Source organism: Pseudomyrmex gracilis, unplaced genomic scaffold (assembly GCF_002006095.1).
Source record: "Pseudomyrmex gracilis isolate BER0280 unplaced genomic scaffold, ASM200609v1 scaffold_997, whole genome shotgun sequence".
NCBI lineage: Eukaryota > Metazoa > Arthropoda > Insecta > Hymenoptera > Formicidae > Pseudomyrmex > Pseudomyrmex gracilis.
This window is the reverse complement of record NW_018021581.1, coordinates 1-14,854: the sequence shown is the minus strand read 5'-3', so window position 1 is coordinate 14,854 and position 14,854 is coordinate 1. Positions and strand designations below refer to the sequence as shown.

At 35.9% G+C, this 14,854-nt stretch overlaps 2 protein-coding genes across 5 annotated transcripts; one reads left to right on the top strand and one right to left on the bottom strand.

The window, feature by feature from the left end:
- Positions 1–449: 449 nt before the first annotated feature.
- LOC109861760 lies at positions 450–7,305 on the top strand. Of its 2 annotated transcripts, XM_020441556.1 has the most exons (5): positions 450–512; positions 781–945; positions 2,910–2,947; positions 3,310–3,558; positions 6,855–7,305. In XM_020441556.1, exons 2-5 carry the CDS (start codon positions 810–812, stop codon positions 7,011–7,013), a joined length of 582 nt encoding a protein of 193 aa, XP_020297145.1. In that variant the 5' UTR covers positions 450–512; positions 781–809; the 3' UTR covers positions 7,014–7,305. The 2 variants fall into 2 exon arrangements, with proteins under 2 accessions (XP_020297145.1, XP_020297146.1); XM_020441557.1 differs by lacking the exons at positions 450–512; positions 6,855–7,305 and adding an exon at positions 4,092–4,373.
- Positions 7,306–7,374: 69 nt separating this feature from the next.
- On the bottom strand, positions 7,375–14,460 carry LOC109861754. 3 transcript variants are annotated; one of them, XM_020441546.1, is made up of 10 exons: positions 14,325–14,460; positions 14,092–14,221; positions 13,822–13,959; positions 13,524–13,700; positions 11,987–13,375; positions 11,768–11,916; positions 10,871–11,259; positions 10,518–10,787; positions 10,201–10,314; positions 7,375–10,122 (listed from the first exon to the last, which is right to left on the bottom strand). In XM_020441546.1, exons 1-10 carry the CDS (start codon positions 14,399–14,401, stop codon positions 8,933–8,935), a joined length of 4,023 nt encoding a protein of 1,340 aa, XP_020297135.1. In that variant the 5' UTR covers positions 14,402–14,460; the 3' UTR covers positions 7,375–8,932. The 3 variants fall into 3 exon arrangements, with proteins under 3 accessions (XP_020297135.1, XP_020297136.1, XP_020297133.1); XM_020441547.1 differs by having other exon boundaries at positions 7,376–10,314; positions 13,822–13,967; XM_020441544.1 differs by having other exon boundaries at positions 7,376–10,314.
- Between the last annotated feature and the right edge of the window lie 394 nt (positions 14,461–14,854).

The following is a 14,854-nucleotide window of genomic DNA, read 5'->3' as shown; positions in this document are numbered from 1 at the left end:
TTTACATTTATATACATTATTGTGTATATAAAGTCGAAGAGTTAAGTAAAAAATATTAGAAAATATATTTTAAGACAAATAGGAAGTTTGTATAAAAAATTTTCTTTTATCATGTGTTAAATGATTGTTCAAAATGACACTCGACATGCAAAACGTCAATTTTTTAGTTGCACGCACGAACATTACAAAACATGCAAAATAAAGATTTATATATGAAAGTAAACAGTGTTATTACGCATATAAGTAATATGCTCAGAAAATTGATTTCTACACAATCTAGCGTCTCTCTACTCCTACTTATTTCTTTAATTATTTCATCGACTTGATTCGCGAGGATGACGCTCAACAATTTCTACATCTATAAAAGGAAAGAGAGATTTAGCGCGGCGCCGATTGTTTGTGAAACGCGCTGTTCCTCGGCAACACAATTTTCGCACGGTTGAAACATTCTGTATTCAGCAGTATAAAATCAAGAGTCTTCTCGATACTCTGGACATGACATAATTCGGAAGGCAACGTTATTATTAGCCAAGTTACTAAACTAAGATAAAATAGTTTTACATACAGAAAATTTTTGATTCGATTCAATATTTTGTTTTATAAACATCGATCGGAAAAATATAAGTTTTTTATCATGATTTTTTTCAAAGTTAATACGTTTGTAGATTGTTTGTACATTAAAGTCAATTTTTTAAGTAATGGTATAATTTTATAAATATTCGTACTAAGTATTTTAACATTGCTTTTGTTATTGGTATTACAATTCTCTTTGTGTGCAAGACCTCAGATGTGAGACCCCGTAAGCTGCTATGTCTGTCACCAACAGGCGGATAAGTCACGGACCACAGCGGTGCGCAGCGGTTCAGTCTGTAGTCGACGAGAAGACGCCGCGTCACGAAGATCAACAGATGCGAGCCAACAATCGGCCGCCCGAGAACAGCATGGGTAAGTCGAGGTGCGCGATTTCGATAACTTATTTGAGTAAGTCCTATTTCTGATACTCACGAGGAAAAGAGTATATTTGCGTTCTCTAAAAATCTTCAATCGAACGTAATAACATAAATGTTGCGCTTGTGATACACGAATAATTTCGAGCAACGCGTTGCACCGGAATCCTGTTTTTGTTGCGGATTCTACACATCTTTTTTCCGACACTATAAGCGCGTGTAGAATAAACTTACATATTCTTTTATATAAATTTGAGAGAGCAAACATCGTCATTTTGAGTGAGATTTTCTTGATAAACTTTTATACACAAAGATGTTTAAAAAAAGTTTTTAATTTAATTTTTTGTAATGCAAATCCAGCATTCCGTGTGAATTTAAGAATTGAGATTTCAATTAAAAAAACACTTGTAAAAATTTACAAGTAGAATTTGTTACATGGGTATATATATATATATACACGCAGTTTTCCGCACAAACATCCTGCGAATAGCTCGTACAGCCTTATATATTTCTTGTTGTTAATTTTTTGTTACAAGCAGTCATTAAAAATATTTTATGAAGAGACAATTGTAGATTAGCTTAATATATATGTTTGCTCTTTTTTTTTAGCTATCTCCAAATTAGATTCAAATTTTGTAAAATTAAAAGAAACTATTAAAACATTTTTTTAAATCTTTTTTATTAAAAAATCTTTAAAAATTTTTCTGTTTTGTTTTACGATATATGTATATAACTGTGTATGTACAATATACAAATCGATACATGGAAAAATGGGTCGAAGAGAAGGATATATCAAAGAAAGAAATATTATAATATATAATATTTAATATTAAATTTTTTTCTCGCAATTACATTACATTCTATTTGATTCGTGGATGCTGCGTGAAATGCCAAAGATAAATGAGAGTTCTCGAGGTGAAAATGTCAAAGGCGTTTTGATATTCATGCAACCATGTTTTATCAACATTTCGAGCATGATATTTCTTCTGCGTGATATTCATCGTTTCTTTGAGAAATTTAAGTATAATTTAATACGTTTGCGTGAAATATTGGAAACATTTTTTAATTCAGTGACATGTGACGGTTCAGTGATGTGAATTTATTCGAATGCAACTGACCCGAGTCTAAGGACACATGTTGTATATATATGCATGACCACGACGTTGCGTAAATGAAACGGAGAAAGTCTTGTGGGCCACGTTTATAAAGTCAAAAATTACGTTCGATTAACTTTTGAAGCAACGTCGAAACACAAGTAAGAAACGTTCTCTCTCGCGCGTGGAACGCTTCTCCGCGACTCTGGTCATACATATTGGCCGTGAAAAAAAATATGTGCGTTATGCGAGAAGATACGCGACGGTGAACAACACTGACCCAGAATCGAAAGGTGGGAAAATGCGTATGATAATTAGCTTGTGAGAAGAAAAAACATGTTTATATGCCGCTTTTATCGAGAGTCGTAATCGTGATTATTGTGTGGAAGAAATATTATTCAGATTTTAGTACATTTATTAGCGGACGTTTGAAGATTTTTATCGTAACGTAAACAAGTTTCCATTGCTATAAACGCATCGAATATGAAAAAAAGAAACAAAAATCTAATCAGCTATTATTTAAATCATTCTTTAGAATTGTTCGATCTCTTGTGAACGCACAAATAATTTGCTAACAATCGGGAAAAACTAATTTTTATAGATTATTTTTTGGCAATTAAAAATTTGATTCATTGAACAAAAACATACAATTTTTGTTAAAGAAATTTTCGTTTTTTTTTCCAGCGCTTTATTCTTTGTTCTCGACATTTTTTTCTATATTTAATGACAAGATCGTTCAAAGTTTATTTGCGCAAGACCGCCGCCAGTAAATAGTCCTTTCTCTATTTTTTTTTCTCTTTGGAACACTTATACGTTGCAGTCGAGTTTTTCACGCTAGCTGTATTACTTTTTTTTTGTTCTTTCACAGGGAACATTTACGTCTGCAGCTTGCTCGTCGTACTCGCTGTAAGTGGCCGAACTTTTGATCGTCATCACCAAACATACTCCAGAATGCGTTTTGTTTATATGCTTCTTGCACATACGGAAGCCGTATCGTTTTCTCGCGCATTATTAGCACGGGAATTTTCCTGTGAACAGAAAGTTGAAACAACGACTATCCGCAGCCGTGGAAAAAAGATGTGATTAATTAATTGCACGTAAATAAAATTTTTTGTCAAAAAGAGCGCGAAAAACTTCCCGGTGTGAAACCGAAAACGAAACTTAATTTTGTTTTCCTGTTAATATATAACCCTGTATAAAATTAGCGAATTATCGGATCTTTTTCAATCAAGTTCTTTTCCAGCTATAAATATTCATATCTGTAACAGATGCTTCTTATTACGGCGCAATGCGGGGATATAATGCGCAAGAGTATTGTCTTTGACAAGAACACTCCGGACGTATTTTACTGTCCGCAACACAAACCGATTGGTTTTGAGAAGATGCTGGTGAAGGCACGCCCGCTCTCTAGACTATGTCAGTTTGAGGGTCGGCCGATTCCCGAAGATTACAAAAGCGACTGTTACAACGACGTGGACGAGACCGAATACGCGTGTAAAGAAAAGTACAGAATTATGGTGAGTGTATAGAGTCACCGAATTTACTCGAAATCGGAGAATTTATGGGTAAAACTTGGCTAGGTACAAACAATCCTTCAAAAGCACACGGTTCACACATAGATATATTTTTGATAATAAAAAATTCCAAGCAATTTGTCATCGAATTTATTTGATTGCGTTCGTTAATTAATTATGTCAAGCGTTATCGCCGAGCTAGAACGCTAATTTGCGTGCTTGTTGCAATCGAGAATTAATCTTACATTATGTTAGGCCTGGTTTATGCGAGCAATAACTGTTAACTTATGCCGGAACCGGTAAAGTTTAACTATATGATTTTAATACTTCTGTTTATACGAAATTGCCGAATGCGTATAAACAGAAGTATTGGAATCCTATAGTTAAACTCTACCGGTTCCGGCATAAGTTAACAGTTATTGCTCGCATAAACCAGGCCTTAGACGAAAAGAAAGACGAAATTATCCAATTCCATGCTATCATTGTATAACATAATTGCGTGTAACGGACTGGTGTTGGTGTTTTTTTCGTTGCAGAAGCGATTCAGTAATCAGGACGGGGATGCGAAAGCCACTGACAACGACTACATCGAGAAATAGAACGAGATGAATGTGATGCTGCACGACCGCAAACAAAATCTACGCGCACGCCAAATCATAATTTCGAAAATAAAATCAGTCACATACCATACTAATGCCTTGGCTGCCGCTGCGCGCGAGCATCGGAGAACTCGACACATTCACAATTAATATTTTATATATACATATATATATATATAAATTAATATTTTATATATATATATATATATATTAGGTCTAACGGAAAGTTCTGTCCGTTTTTGAAATAAAACAATAAAATACAAATTTTTCTTAATTTTTCAAAAATGGGATATACAAATTGCCCTCACGCTGGCAAGAAATCATTAATAATAATGGCAATTATATTACTTAATAAAATTTATTGACGGTAAGAAAAAGTTGTATTTTTGTTTTATTCCAAAAACGGACAGAACTTTCCGGTAGACCTAATATATATATATATATATAGTTATTTTTATTGATGACACAGTAACTCGTAGTTCTCGCTTGAAAATCTCAGTTAATTATTCATTTCTTCATATATATTGTACCAAATTAAATTACTGTTATTCCAAGTATTCAATATAAAGAAATGAATAATGAAGAAATAATTAACAAAAGCGTGTATACGGTGGGGTGTCTAATTAATCAAATAGTTTCAAAATAGCACAATTGCGCGTTTTCGATTTTATTTAAAAACGTAAAATACGATAAAATGCAGATATGATATTCCGTACATTAAGTCTTGTTATAAGAGGGAATTTTTAGAGCTTGTAATATTCTTAATAAAACTAACTGCAACACACACACACACACACACACACACGGAGCTGGGTATATAATTTCTTATTAATCTTCAGACAAAGCTGTGCAAATTAAAGATTGCTGCCTTCAAATATACATAGATAATTTAGCAATGCCAGTCATTGCGATATCAAGTATCACATTAGTAATGTGTTGCCATTTACCTCGCTTATGGATAATAATTAATTTTAGAATATCTTGAATGAAGTCGATCTAACAATCTTTAAAAGAAAATCATTTGCACCGAGATAAAATCTGGCTAATGAACACACTTTTGTCAAATTTCGTAAATGAATTATTTTTTTTATACGTACATATCATACTATGTACACACATAAGTATTTTGTATGAAGGATTTTACATTGCATATTATAAATAAATGTAGCAGTATAAATAAACATTATTTACAGTAAATTATTTTGCAGTCAAATTTGTTTTCACTTCGATTGTTACACTGTTCAATACATTTTTTTGGGACCTGAATAAAGAAAATGTTTTCTAATAAATTTTTGTTCGCTGAAGACGAATCCGGCGATGAAAACGACCTCTTACCACGTTCAGTTTCCGAGAAAATTGAGGTTAAATGTGCCAAAATTGGCATTTTTATATTTTTTGGCTATATTTATATTTTTTTGCGGCCGAACTAAAATGTTTCCTGCAATTTTACTTACACCACATTAAAGTGCTATCTTTCATCTGTAATATGAACAATTTGTTTTTTTTTAATATATATAACATATTATAAATCATTAAATTAGATACAGATAATATTTTTGCTAGACAGGAACGTATCCAGCAAACAATTTGGTTGCGAGATGTCGCAGTTTTGTCGCCAACCGCCGGCGAAATTAGTACACCAAATCCATATCCATCTGTGTCCTCAGTAAGATATGATTTTGGTGAGTTTTGGTGACCATGAGTGCGGTCAAAGCTTTACTGCAAATGTTTTGAAGCATCGTTCTATCTTTATTTCTCGTTAAATGTAGAATAAAGATAGAATGATACTTTGGAAACATTTGCAGTGAGACGTTGACCGCATCCCATGTTGCGTTTTTTGTGTGTTAACAGCTTTGGCAGCACACAAAGCATAATGTTTCCGTATTGTAGCGTTTCTGCACACAGTTTCTGTTGCCAGGTCGCGCAGTCAGAAATTGTTTGCTGGGTAGTTATACGCACTTTGGCATTCCGATTATCTTGTGAAATTGTGTATTTCTTACTATTGTAATTCATAAATTTTTATATTTCATACATCCATAAATAGTGCACGGAAAAAAAAGATTTGTTAGAGCAAGAAATTAGTTACTATACAGCCAGCAAAAAAATATTTGCTAATATTAAGATTTTTGTTTTGCCAACAAAAACATGTTGTTGATAAAGCAAAAAATTTCATAAATTCAACCATTTTTCTTGCTTGACTATATAACAGCAAAACTTTTTTTCATGTAATAATCATTTTCAAGTTACTGATTTATTATATGATAATTATGTATATGAAAAAAAAATCGTACCGTGTAAATAAATATAAATTCATATTATAGATAAAAGATAGCACTTTAATATGGCGTAAGTAAAATTGCAAAACAAAATGTAGTTTGACCGCAAAATAATGGTAAATATAGCCAAAAAGCCAATTTCGTCGTCGGATTTTTTTTAACGACCAAAAATCCATCGAAAAACACTTTGTTCGTTCAAGTCCTTCAAAAATGGTCTATTTTTGTAGAACTGTGTTATCGAAGAAAAACACAACGAAAACTCAGCAGGCACGTGGTATGTAGATCTTTCAAATTCAAGTGAATAATGAATCAGCACTATATTAAATATAAGAGGAAAAATGTAAATTGCACGCGAATTGATTGTTTCCGCTATAATGTATTCGTCATGCGTCGTGATTATCCAATATGTCGGCTTTTGTTTTAGATGAGACTTCATCCACCAGGAAGTGGCACGCCTTATAACGGGACACGTCTGTACAAGTTCTTGGCCTTCGATAAAGATTTACCGTACATTCAAGAGAAAAATCAAGTTAGTAAAGGAGAGCGGCTTTGCGTCCAAGGACGCGAGGGAAGTCATTGTTGATGCAATCAACAGATATATACATTGACAGAATAGATTTTCAAGTTAGACGACGACTAATAGGCAACTATTAATAAAATAAAAGTAATATTGCTACTGATGATGGTTCCTGTATAATCCAATTAACGAATTGCATCTCGAATCTTTTTGATCGGGCCGGACCCGCTCCTGACTTCTTAATTTATCTTATCACTTATTTATTCGTCATAATATTCTCGTGAAATATTTGAGAATTAATGAGATTTTTACTTAATTTAATATAAATGAATAATTTTATATAAAAGCTTATTTTCCTTTGAAGACAATTTGTTTATTTTATAAAATACAATTGTATGTCTGTTTATATATAGCTTTATATGAAATAAAGAGAGAGTAATGTATTAAAGAAATATAATCTATAATTATTTTTGTACATTGTTAATCAATAAATAAAGCCTGCGGCACGCAACATCAATTTGACAATTGTTTGATTTCTAAATTACAATTAATTACTTTTGGACGTACTTCCTAGCACGAAAAACAGCATCGTGTGTTGCAAGCTTAAGAATGTTTAATATTTGATATTACAAATAAATAATATTCTTATGTAATACAAAAAGTACATTGAATTAATGATATTGTTGAAACAAAAAAGCGTCCGATATTTTGAACAAATTTAATTTTTCACTTGCAGTATCGTGTGATATTCATTTTTGAATTTCACAGATCGTAATCTCTATATATTTCTAAAGTAGAATTGCACATATATTCTTTAGCTTAGTATTTCGTCAATATAGTAGTTTAACTTTATATTCATGTTTTGTTATGAAGAATTTAATAGATACAATTCAACAATATATAAATACATAGTTAATTGTAATTATTTACATTTGTATGTTTGACAAACTTTCAGATAAGAATTACGCAAATTAATAACTAGAGTCACAGAATCGTAAAGAATGTCTAGTATCCACGTGATATATTAACACATTCGCTACCACATCGCTTTTATAGATATATGTGACTTTATTGCATATTGAAACGTGCAGTGTTTAGTTAGATATATTGACTATTGTGTGAGATTCTCTAAGTCTAGTAAATGTTAAGGCATGTTTATTTCTCATCCTGCCTTTTAGAGTTATTGGTATAACATAAAATAATGCTTTAATCATTAATTTCGTACGTCAAACTTAAATACGTGACAGCGAATGTGTTAGTACTCAAAACTGAGATACAACGAAATTACAAAAAGGATAGAAAATCTTAATAAACTATTATATATATATATATATTTGCACAAGAGTTACATTGCAATTAATATATAAACTGTACATCGCGCGCGCAAGAGAACTAATCAAAGCTATAAAAATAATCATTCGTAAAATTGTATAATACTCAAGGAACTCTTACTTAACACTACTTTTTTTCTTCTTTTTTTTTTCTGAATATAAATATATTCGAAGAATCTTCAGAAAGTACAACTTTTTTTTTTCAGATCACGGTGATATGTACTTTGAGAAGAAATGTGTATTTAATAAATTTCTATCTGTCCTCGTGACAATTCGATTGTTTGGGTGCATAACACAGCGCAACACTGCGAATGGCCAGTAGGTTACTTTAATTTTCTTATATTATCAAATCTAATAAACTAATTTGACAAAATGTGAAAACAAAATCGTCAATTCGTTAAGTATCACATCTACGTATCTATCGTTAATTGCGAAAAATCGGAGAAATCGAAACAAGAACAAGCATGATTCGCATGATGTCCTAGCCTTATTATTCTGTAACTTTATAACGACATCATTCGTTGTCGTTAATGTAACGTTGCGCAGCTATTTTGTGATTTATTTTGTTTGCGCAAAGATACATAACGCCTGCGTTAAAAGTTATAGAATAGATTCGCAGATAAAAGACTGGCCTTTTGTATGTTAGACTGTACGTTACAAAATCAGTTTTCCCCCGTTTGAGGCCCTGATTTGCGCTACTTGCTCCGGCGTGAGTATGAGCTTGCTGCCATTTGGTAACGCCAACGCGTAATGACTACCTGTCTCGTTCACTACAACTACCAACTGCGTGTTGGTGTTTGCCTGCGGTGGAGGAGTATTTTTTATCGGCGTGATGGATATACCGCCTTGACTCATACGTTGAATAATTTGTGGCGGAATAATGCTCTTTGATGAGGCGAGAGTGATATCCGAGGTGATTCTAGGCTTCTGCCTGGACTGTTGATCGACTGTTTTTCGAGACGTTGATTTCTCTACAGCCGAAGCAGTGTCGGGAGGAGTTTTCTCCGTGATGATCATCTCGATCTCATCGTCGTCATCGCTGAGTACGATCAGTGACGTGGTTTTCTGGCCGCTGGATTTCTCTGTAATGGAAATCTGTGGCGTTTGTTGCCTCGGCGCTGCCTGGACAGATTGAGGATTGGACATGCGCGATCGTGGACCCATGCCTCTCGCGACGAATCCTCTTGGATTCGCGGGTCGGTTACAAGCGCCCCTAACAGGTGGATTACTGCTTCTTATCACCGCACCTCTGGGATAATTCGGATAAGAAAGTTTCGGCTGTGGCGCGAGAAGCCTGTTCTGCGGTTTCGACGTGGGAATTGAATTTTGCGAGTTTATCATCGGTGACCGAGGCGCAATCGAGGACGGCTGTACCGAGGCGATCACATGACCGCCGTAAGACATGCAATTCACGTTGTTGACATACGACTGCGTCACCATCATCGGCGAGCAGCTCTGCGACTGATAAACAGACTGATGTTGCTGAAAGACAGGTTGCTGTTCGGTAGCGGAAAGAAGATTCGCCGACGAGTTCTGCATCACGTAATTCGGCTGCGCACCCGGTAGCACATAATACGCCTGTGCCGGGACTTGCGGTGTCATTTCCTGAACGAACGTGTTCGTCTGAACGAGCGGAGCGTTTTGCGACTCTCCCGAAATCCCGGGATTGTGCGGTATCACGTAGTAATAGTTCTGTTGCGGATTCATCGGATCGTAACTGTTCTGCTCGTAGTTTGTAGTTTCTGCAGCGGATTCGTAAATCGGATCCTCTTTGATGTCCAGCTCGGAATGCACGCTGTCGATTTTGCAGATCGGATTATTGGGAGGTGATGTTTTCTTGTTCCCTGAATAGACGTTGTTTTTTGTTAAAGGTACATTGACGGTACCAGGATTTTTGAGTTTAGCCCTGAGTTTGTCCTTACAGATTTTCAGATTGTCCGGAGATACGATCCGATTAGACTGCGCGTTGGTCTGAGAAGTATTTTCTTTAATGGTTTGCATTTTGTGCTGGAACGACTTTAATCTTCGATTGGCAGCTGCAAACAATACAAATTTCATTACGGTCACAAGAGAAAGATCGTCACGGGATGAGATTGTCAAACATTTTCTGCTGTTAATATTATTTTCTTATATTGAAATTAATGAGCGTTAATGAGATTTTATCATAAAAAAACAAATCGCAAATGTTCCAAAAAAATCCTATTGCTGACAGAAAGAACAGTTTTCTCAGAAGACTCACACGGACGTTTATTTTTCCTTTTGCGAGTGCCCGGTAGAATCCAATCTTGATCTGAGTCCTCCTGCTCCGACCAGTCGTCAGCGTGTCGGACCTTGGGAGTAGCGTGAGCAACGGATGTATCTGCCTGTGTGCCGGGAGCCGCGTAGACTGCCTCAACGTCGGCCCATTCTTCCAGCTCGTCCTCGTCGGTCTCGTAATCTGAATAAAGCTGTTCTGTGTACGAGGAGACACCCCGCGCTCGTAATACTCGTCGTGTCTGTTGCTCTGTGTCTGCGAAGAATTGTTGTTGTTTTTCAATTTACGTGAAAAAGACAATACAATCGAGACAGAAAATAAAAGACGGGGAAGTATACCTTCGTCGATTGACGCGTCCTCGCTCTTTTTATCTTGTTGTTTGTGCTTTTGCTTCTCTTCTTGTTTCTTGTTCGGCTGGTTTCTTCCCGACGATACCTCATCCTCCGTCTGTTTCTCACTGTTTCCGTCGTCGTTTCGTCGATCGTCGCTCGCTTCCCGGCTATCGCGGCGACTCTGCTCATCGACGCTCTTGATCGCGTCCTTGTCTTTGTTCTCGTCTGATGACGGCTGGGCGTTTTGGGCGCCAGATGCGGATAGGGCAGATCGCGGTAACGTTTGTAACGTTGGGTCTCCGGTAGTTGACAGTGGATCCCTGCCCTGCGATCCAAGAATCCACCAATTAGAGCTGAGACCACCCTCACCCGATGAATCCTGATCTTCCACAATGCTACAACACACCACCAGCTTGTCTGCCATTCACGCTCGACAAAGATTTAAAAAAAAAAAAAAGTTACTGAACAGAGTGGACACCAGCCGCCACAAGACAAATCACACATGTATCATCAAGCAATCTCGAGAGATAGACATCGGTACATCTGAGTTCGTTAAGTTTGATCACGTCGCTCTTACGTTGATCACGTATATTTACACGTTTATTCATGCGCGACAATATAAGACAACAGATATTGTCAATATTTTTCGCATTCCTTAGGCACAATAAAAATAATACAACTATAAAAATATAAAAATTGCGAAAACGCACAGGTGTTGGATTTTTTTTCATTGATTGAAGAAATTTATTTACGTTTATTAAACTATAAATGATGTAGCGAGATGTACGACGTTATGGCATTATGTTTTTCATGATCGTTTTAATGTGTGATGATGTATGAAATTTTGAGGAATGATGTCCAATTATTTTCTGCAGATGAAAAATGCGTTTGTTCTATACGTACCCTTCCTTAAAATTAAACCACTCTCTTTGAAGCTTTGCTCTCGCTTTTCGTGTGGCATCCTTTGCAATCGTTTCTATCGATTCTACGTTGTTTAACAATTCGATGAGCTTTTCTAACAATTTCGTTTCGCACGTAGATGTTTCTTTTGTCTGAAAGTATAAACGTATTCTTATCAAATAAAATGTACCATATTGTCGGCGTTAATTCCAATAAACTTACACTGTCGGCGTTATTGGTTTCCGAGTTACGCGTTTTAAAAACAGAGATTAGATCTCGCAGTCCGTCCACACTGTCGGCCACCAAATGAAAATCAGAAACACTAAGATCTGACAGGATCTTATTGAAATGTTCCTGGCGTTCTTCCGTCTTCGGATTGTTCGAGTTTTGCAAGTTGTAACGAATATTATTTGTAGAATCATCCGAATCCTCAATATCGCTTTTGATTGTCTCATCCGTTTTGTCACTTCGTAACACTTTTCCTTCATCTTTCATCGCGTTGACAATTTTACTTTCTTTTTTATTCGCGTTTATCTCGGACTGTATTCTTTTGTAATGAGATCGCAGTCTCGTTCTCTTCCTTAAATTTCTCTTCGGAACTGTTTCCGTCTCTTCCGAATTGTTTAATTTTGCCTTAGTCACCGATCGCAAAATCTTCGTTTTACCGAAATGTTCGCGTTTAGTCACGTCTTTGTTCAACGACTCGCTACTACTAGAGGACGCACAAAACGATCTGGTAAAAGTTACTTTTCTATCGTTATTCTCGATCGCGCTAAGAGTACTATCGCTGTTTTTCGTTTCGCTTAGTTTTTCGTCGTCCGATTTGCACGTTATGGTTGAACTATCACTAAAATCATCAACAGCCGAAAGACTTTTAAGATACATGTTTTCAGGTAACTTGGAACCGCCCGAATCGATTATCTCTTTTAATTTTTCATCGTCAGTCTTCAAACTGCTGGACAAATTGTCCCAAAAGCTCTTGGTCTCGTCTTTCTCGCAAGTTAGCGTTACATCGCAATTCGTTGTACTCTTGCACGAAAGTGTTGTACTATTATTGTCTTTCGACTCCAATTCGCTGTCACTGTTGCTCTCGCGTTTGTTCGCTTTCTTCTCTTCGTCAATTTCCGACTTCAAATCATTCAACATCTCTTTAATTATTCCTATGCTACAGTTGTCGGTCTCGGTATTGGCAAATCCTTTGAACATCTGTGAAGACTCGTCGAAAACGGATTTCTCACTGAATGTGGTAGTGTCGTAACCACTAGATCTCGCATTCGACAATATACTCTCGTCAGACGTTTTTGACAAACTTCTGCAACGATTTCTCTTCGCAACGTTCGAATTCACGTTGTTGTTACTGCACGTACTCGTACTGCTCAAGTTCGTGTCCTCGCTGATAAACGAATTCACGGCGCTGTCGTTGCACTTGAAACTGTTGAGATCTTTATCGTTGCTCTTGCTGGCTGTCTCCTGCCTGTTTGACTTGTGGTTGGACAAATCGTTATTGTTGTAATACTGTGATTTCCCTTTTCTGCACTTGTTCAGTCTCACAGCAATTATGTTCGATTTGAAACTCTTCGCCTCTTCGCTTTCCTGTTCCGATTTAACGAGCTGCAAAGTGCAATTTGCAGTTTAAAATTACATAGAAAATCGCAGGTAATATAAATTTTAGTAGTTTTTTAAGTATATTTTGTGTGAATTTTGATAACCACATGATAAAAATTACATTTCTCAGGTGTCATGAAGATAAGGAAATTACCTTGGCGGTCGATAGAACATTATTGTCCAGACAATGTCTATAAATTCTAAAGTCATTCGGAAGGAATTGCGGAAAATGAATGTATCTCGCCCCATAGCGATCAAATCCTAAAACCGTTTCGAACTGACACAACCACGGTTGCTTCGCTATGTCTTCCTGAACTGCTTTTCGAGTATGCTACAAGGAACATAACATATATTTAATCCAAGAGATTTGATTTTTTTTGTTAATCTCATACTCTCTAAGAATTTTCTTTAAAAGAACTCTTTTTTGTTTTTCAGAATTGTCACGAACTCACCATAATTGTATCACAGACGGTTTTCAGCAGCCAGACTCTTTGTTTGAAGCTTAGATCTTCGAAATCTTTGCCATCGAGTGAAAACCCATCGGGGAAGAGGCTCCAGAATTCCGGCTCGACGCCGATAGAGTCTAGAACCTAAAAATCTTTGTTCATGTTTCTGGTCACTGTGATGTATGTTTTCTATCATATATATGATGTTTTTAAAATGTTATAATTGACATAAAGCTATAAATAGCATTTGTAAATCAAGCTTATACAAGTACATACCTTGGCTGGATCTTTATGCTTCGAGTAATAAACTTTGAACCAACACGCTATTTTATATGCGAGTATGTTGGTCCAAAATTCGTATGGCATTGGCGGTACTTTGTGTAGTTTTGCTTTTGTGATCGGCGAGCTATAATTAAAACCAAGAAATTGCTTTTATTTATTTATTTATTTTTTTCACTCTTTTTGTATCACTAAAGGTATAAGTCTAGATGCAAACTAAATGCATTAACCTCAGCAAACATGTCATAACGTTTGCCAGTTGCTTCGAGGCTCGCGGCATCAACAACATTCTCTCCATCTCGTACATAGATAACTGAGGTACGTTAAGAGATTCTCTCGTCAAATGTAGAAAGTGACAGATTTGTGGTATCTGAAAAGATATCGCGTTAACGAAACGAACACAGTTTTTATTAAACTAATAATATCTGAATATAGAGACAATTAGAGCCGTTCGCAGGATGTTGTGCGTGAATGTGCTTTTTAAATATATATACAGGGTGTCCCAGAATTGGTTTAACATCTCTCGTACACAAGTAGAAGGAATAAAACTGAGGTGAAAAGTCCTATACCATTTTGCTAGATTTGCAATAGTTACCGAGATTTTAAGTAACAAAGATCCGCGAATAAGCGTGCATCAGGCTGTCTTACGCGCGTAGGACAGCCCGGCGCGCTTCACACAATTACATTTTAATATGTATATGTTATAGTATATGCTGTTATATTAGCTCCTCCCATATGTCGCTATGGGTAACACTGTTAG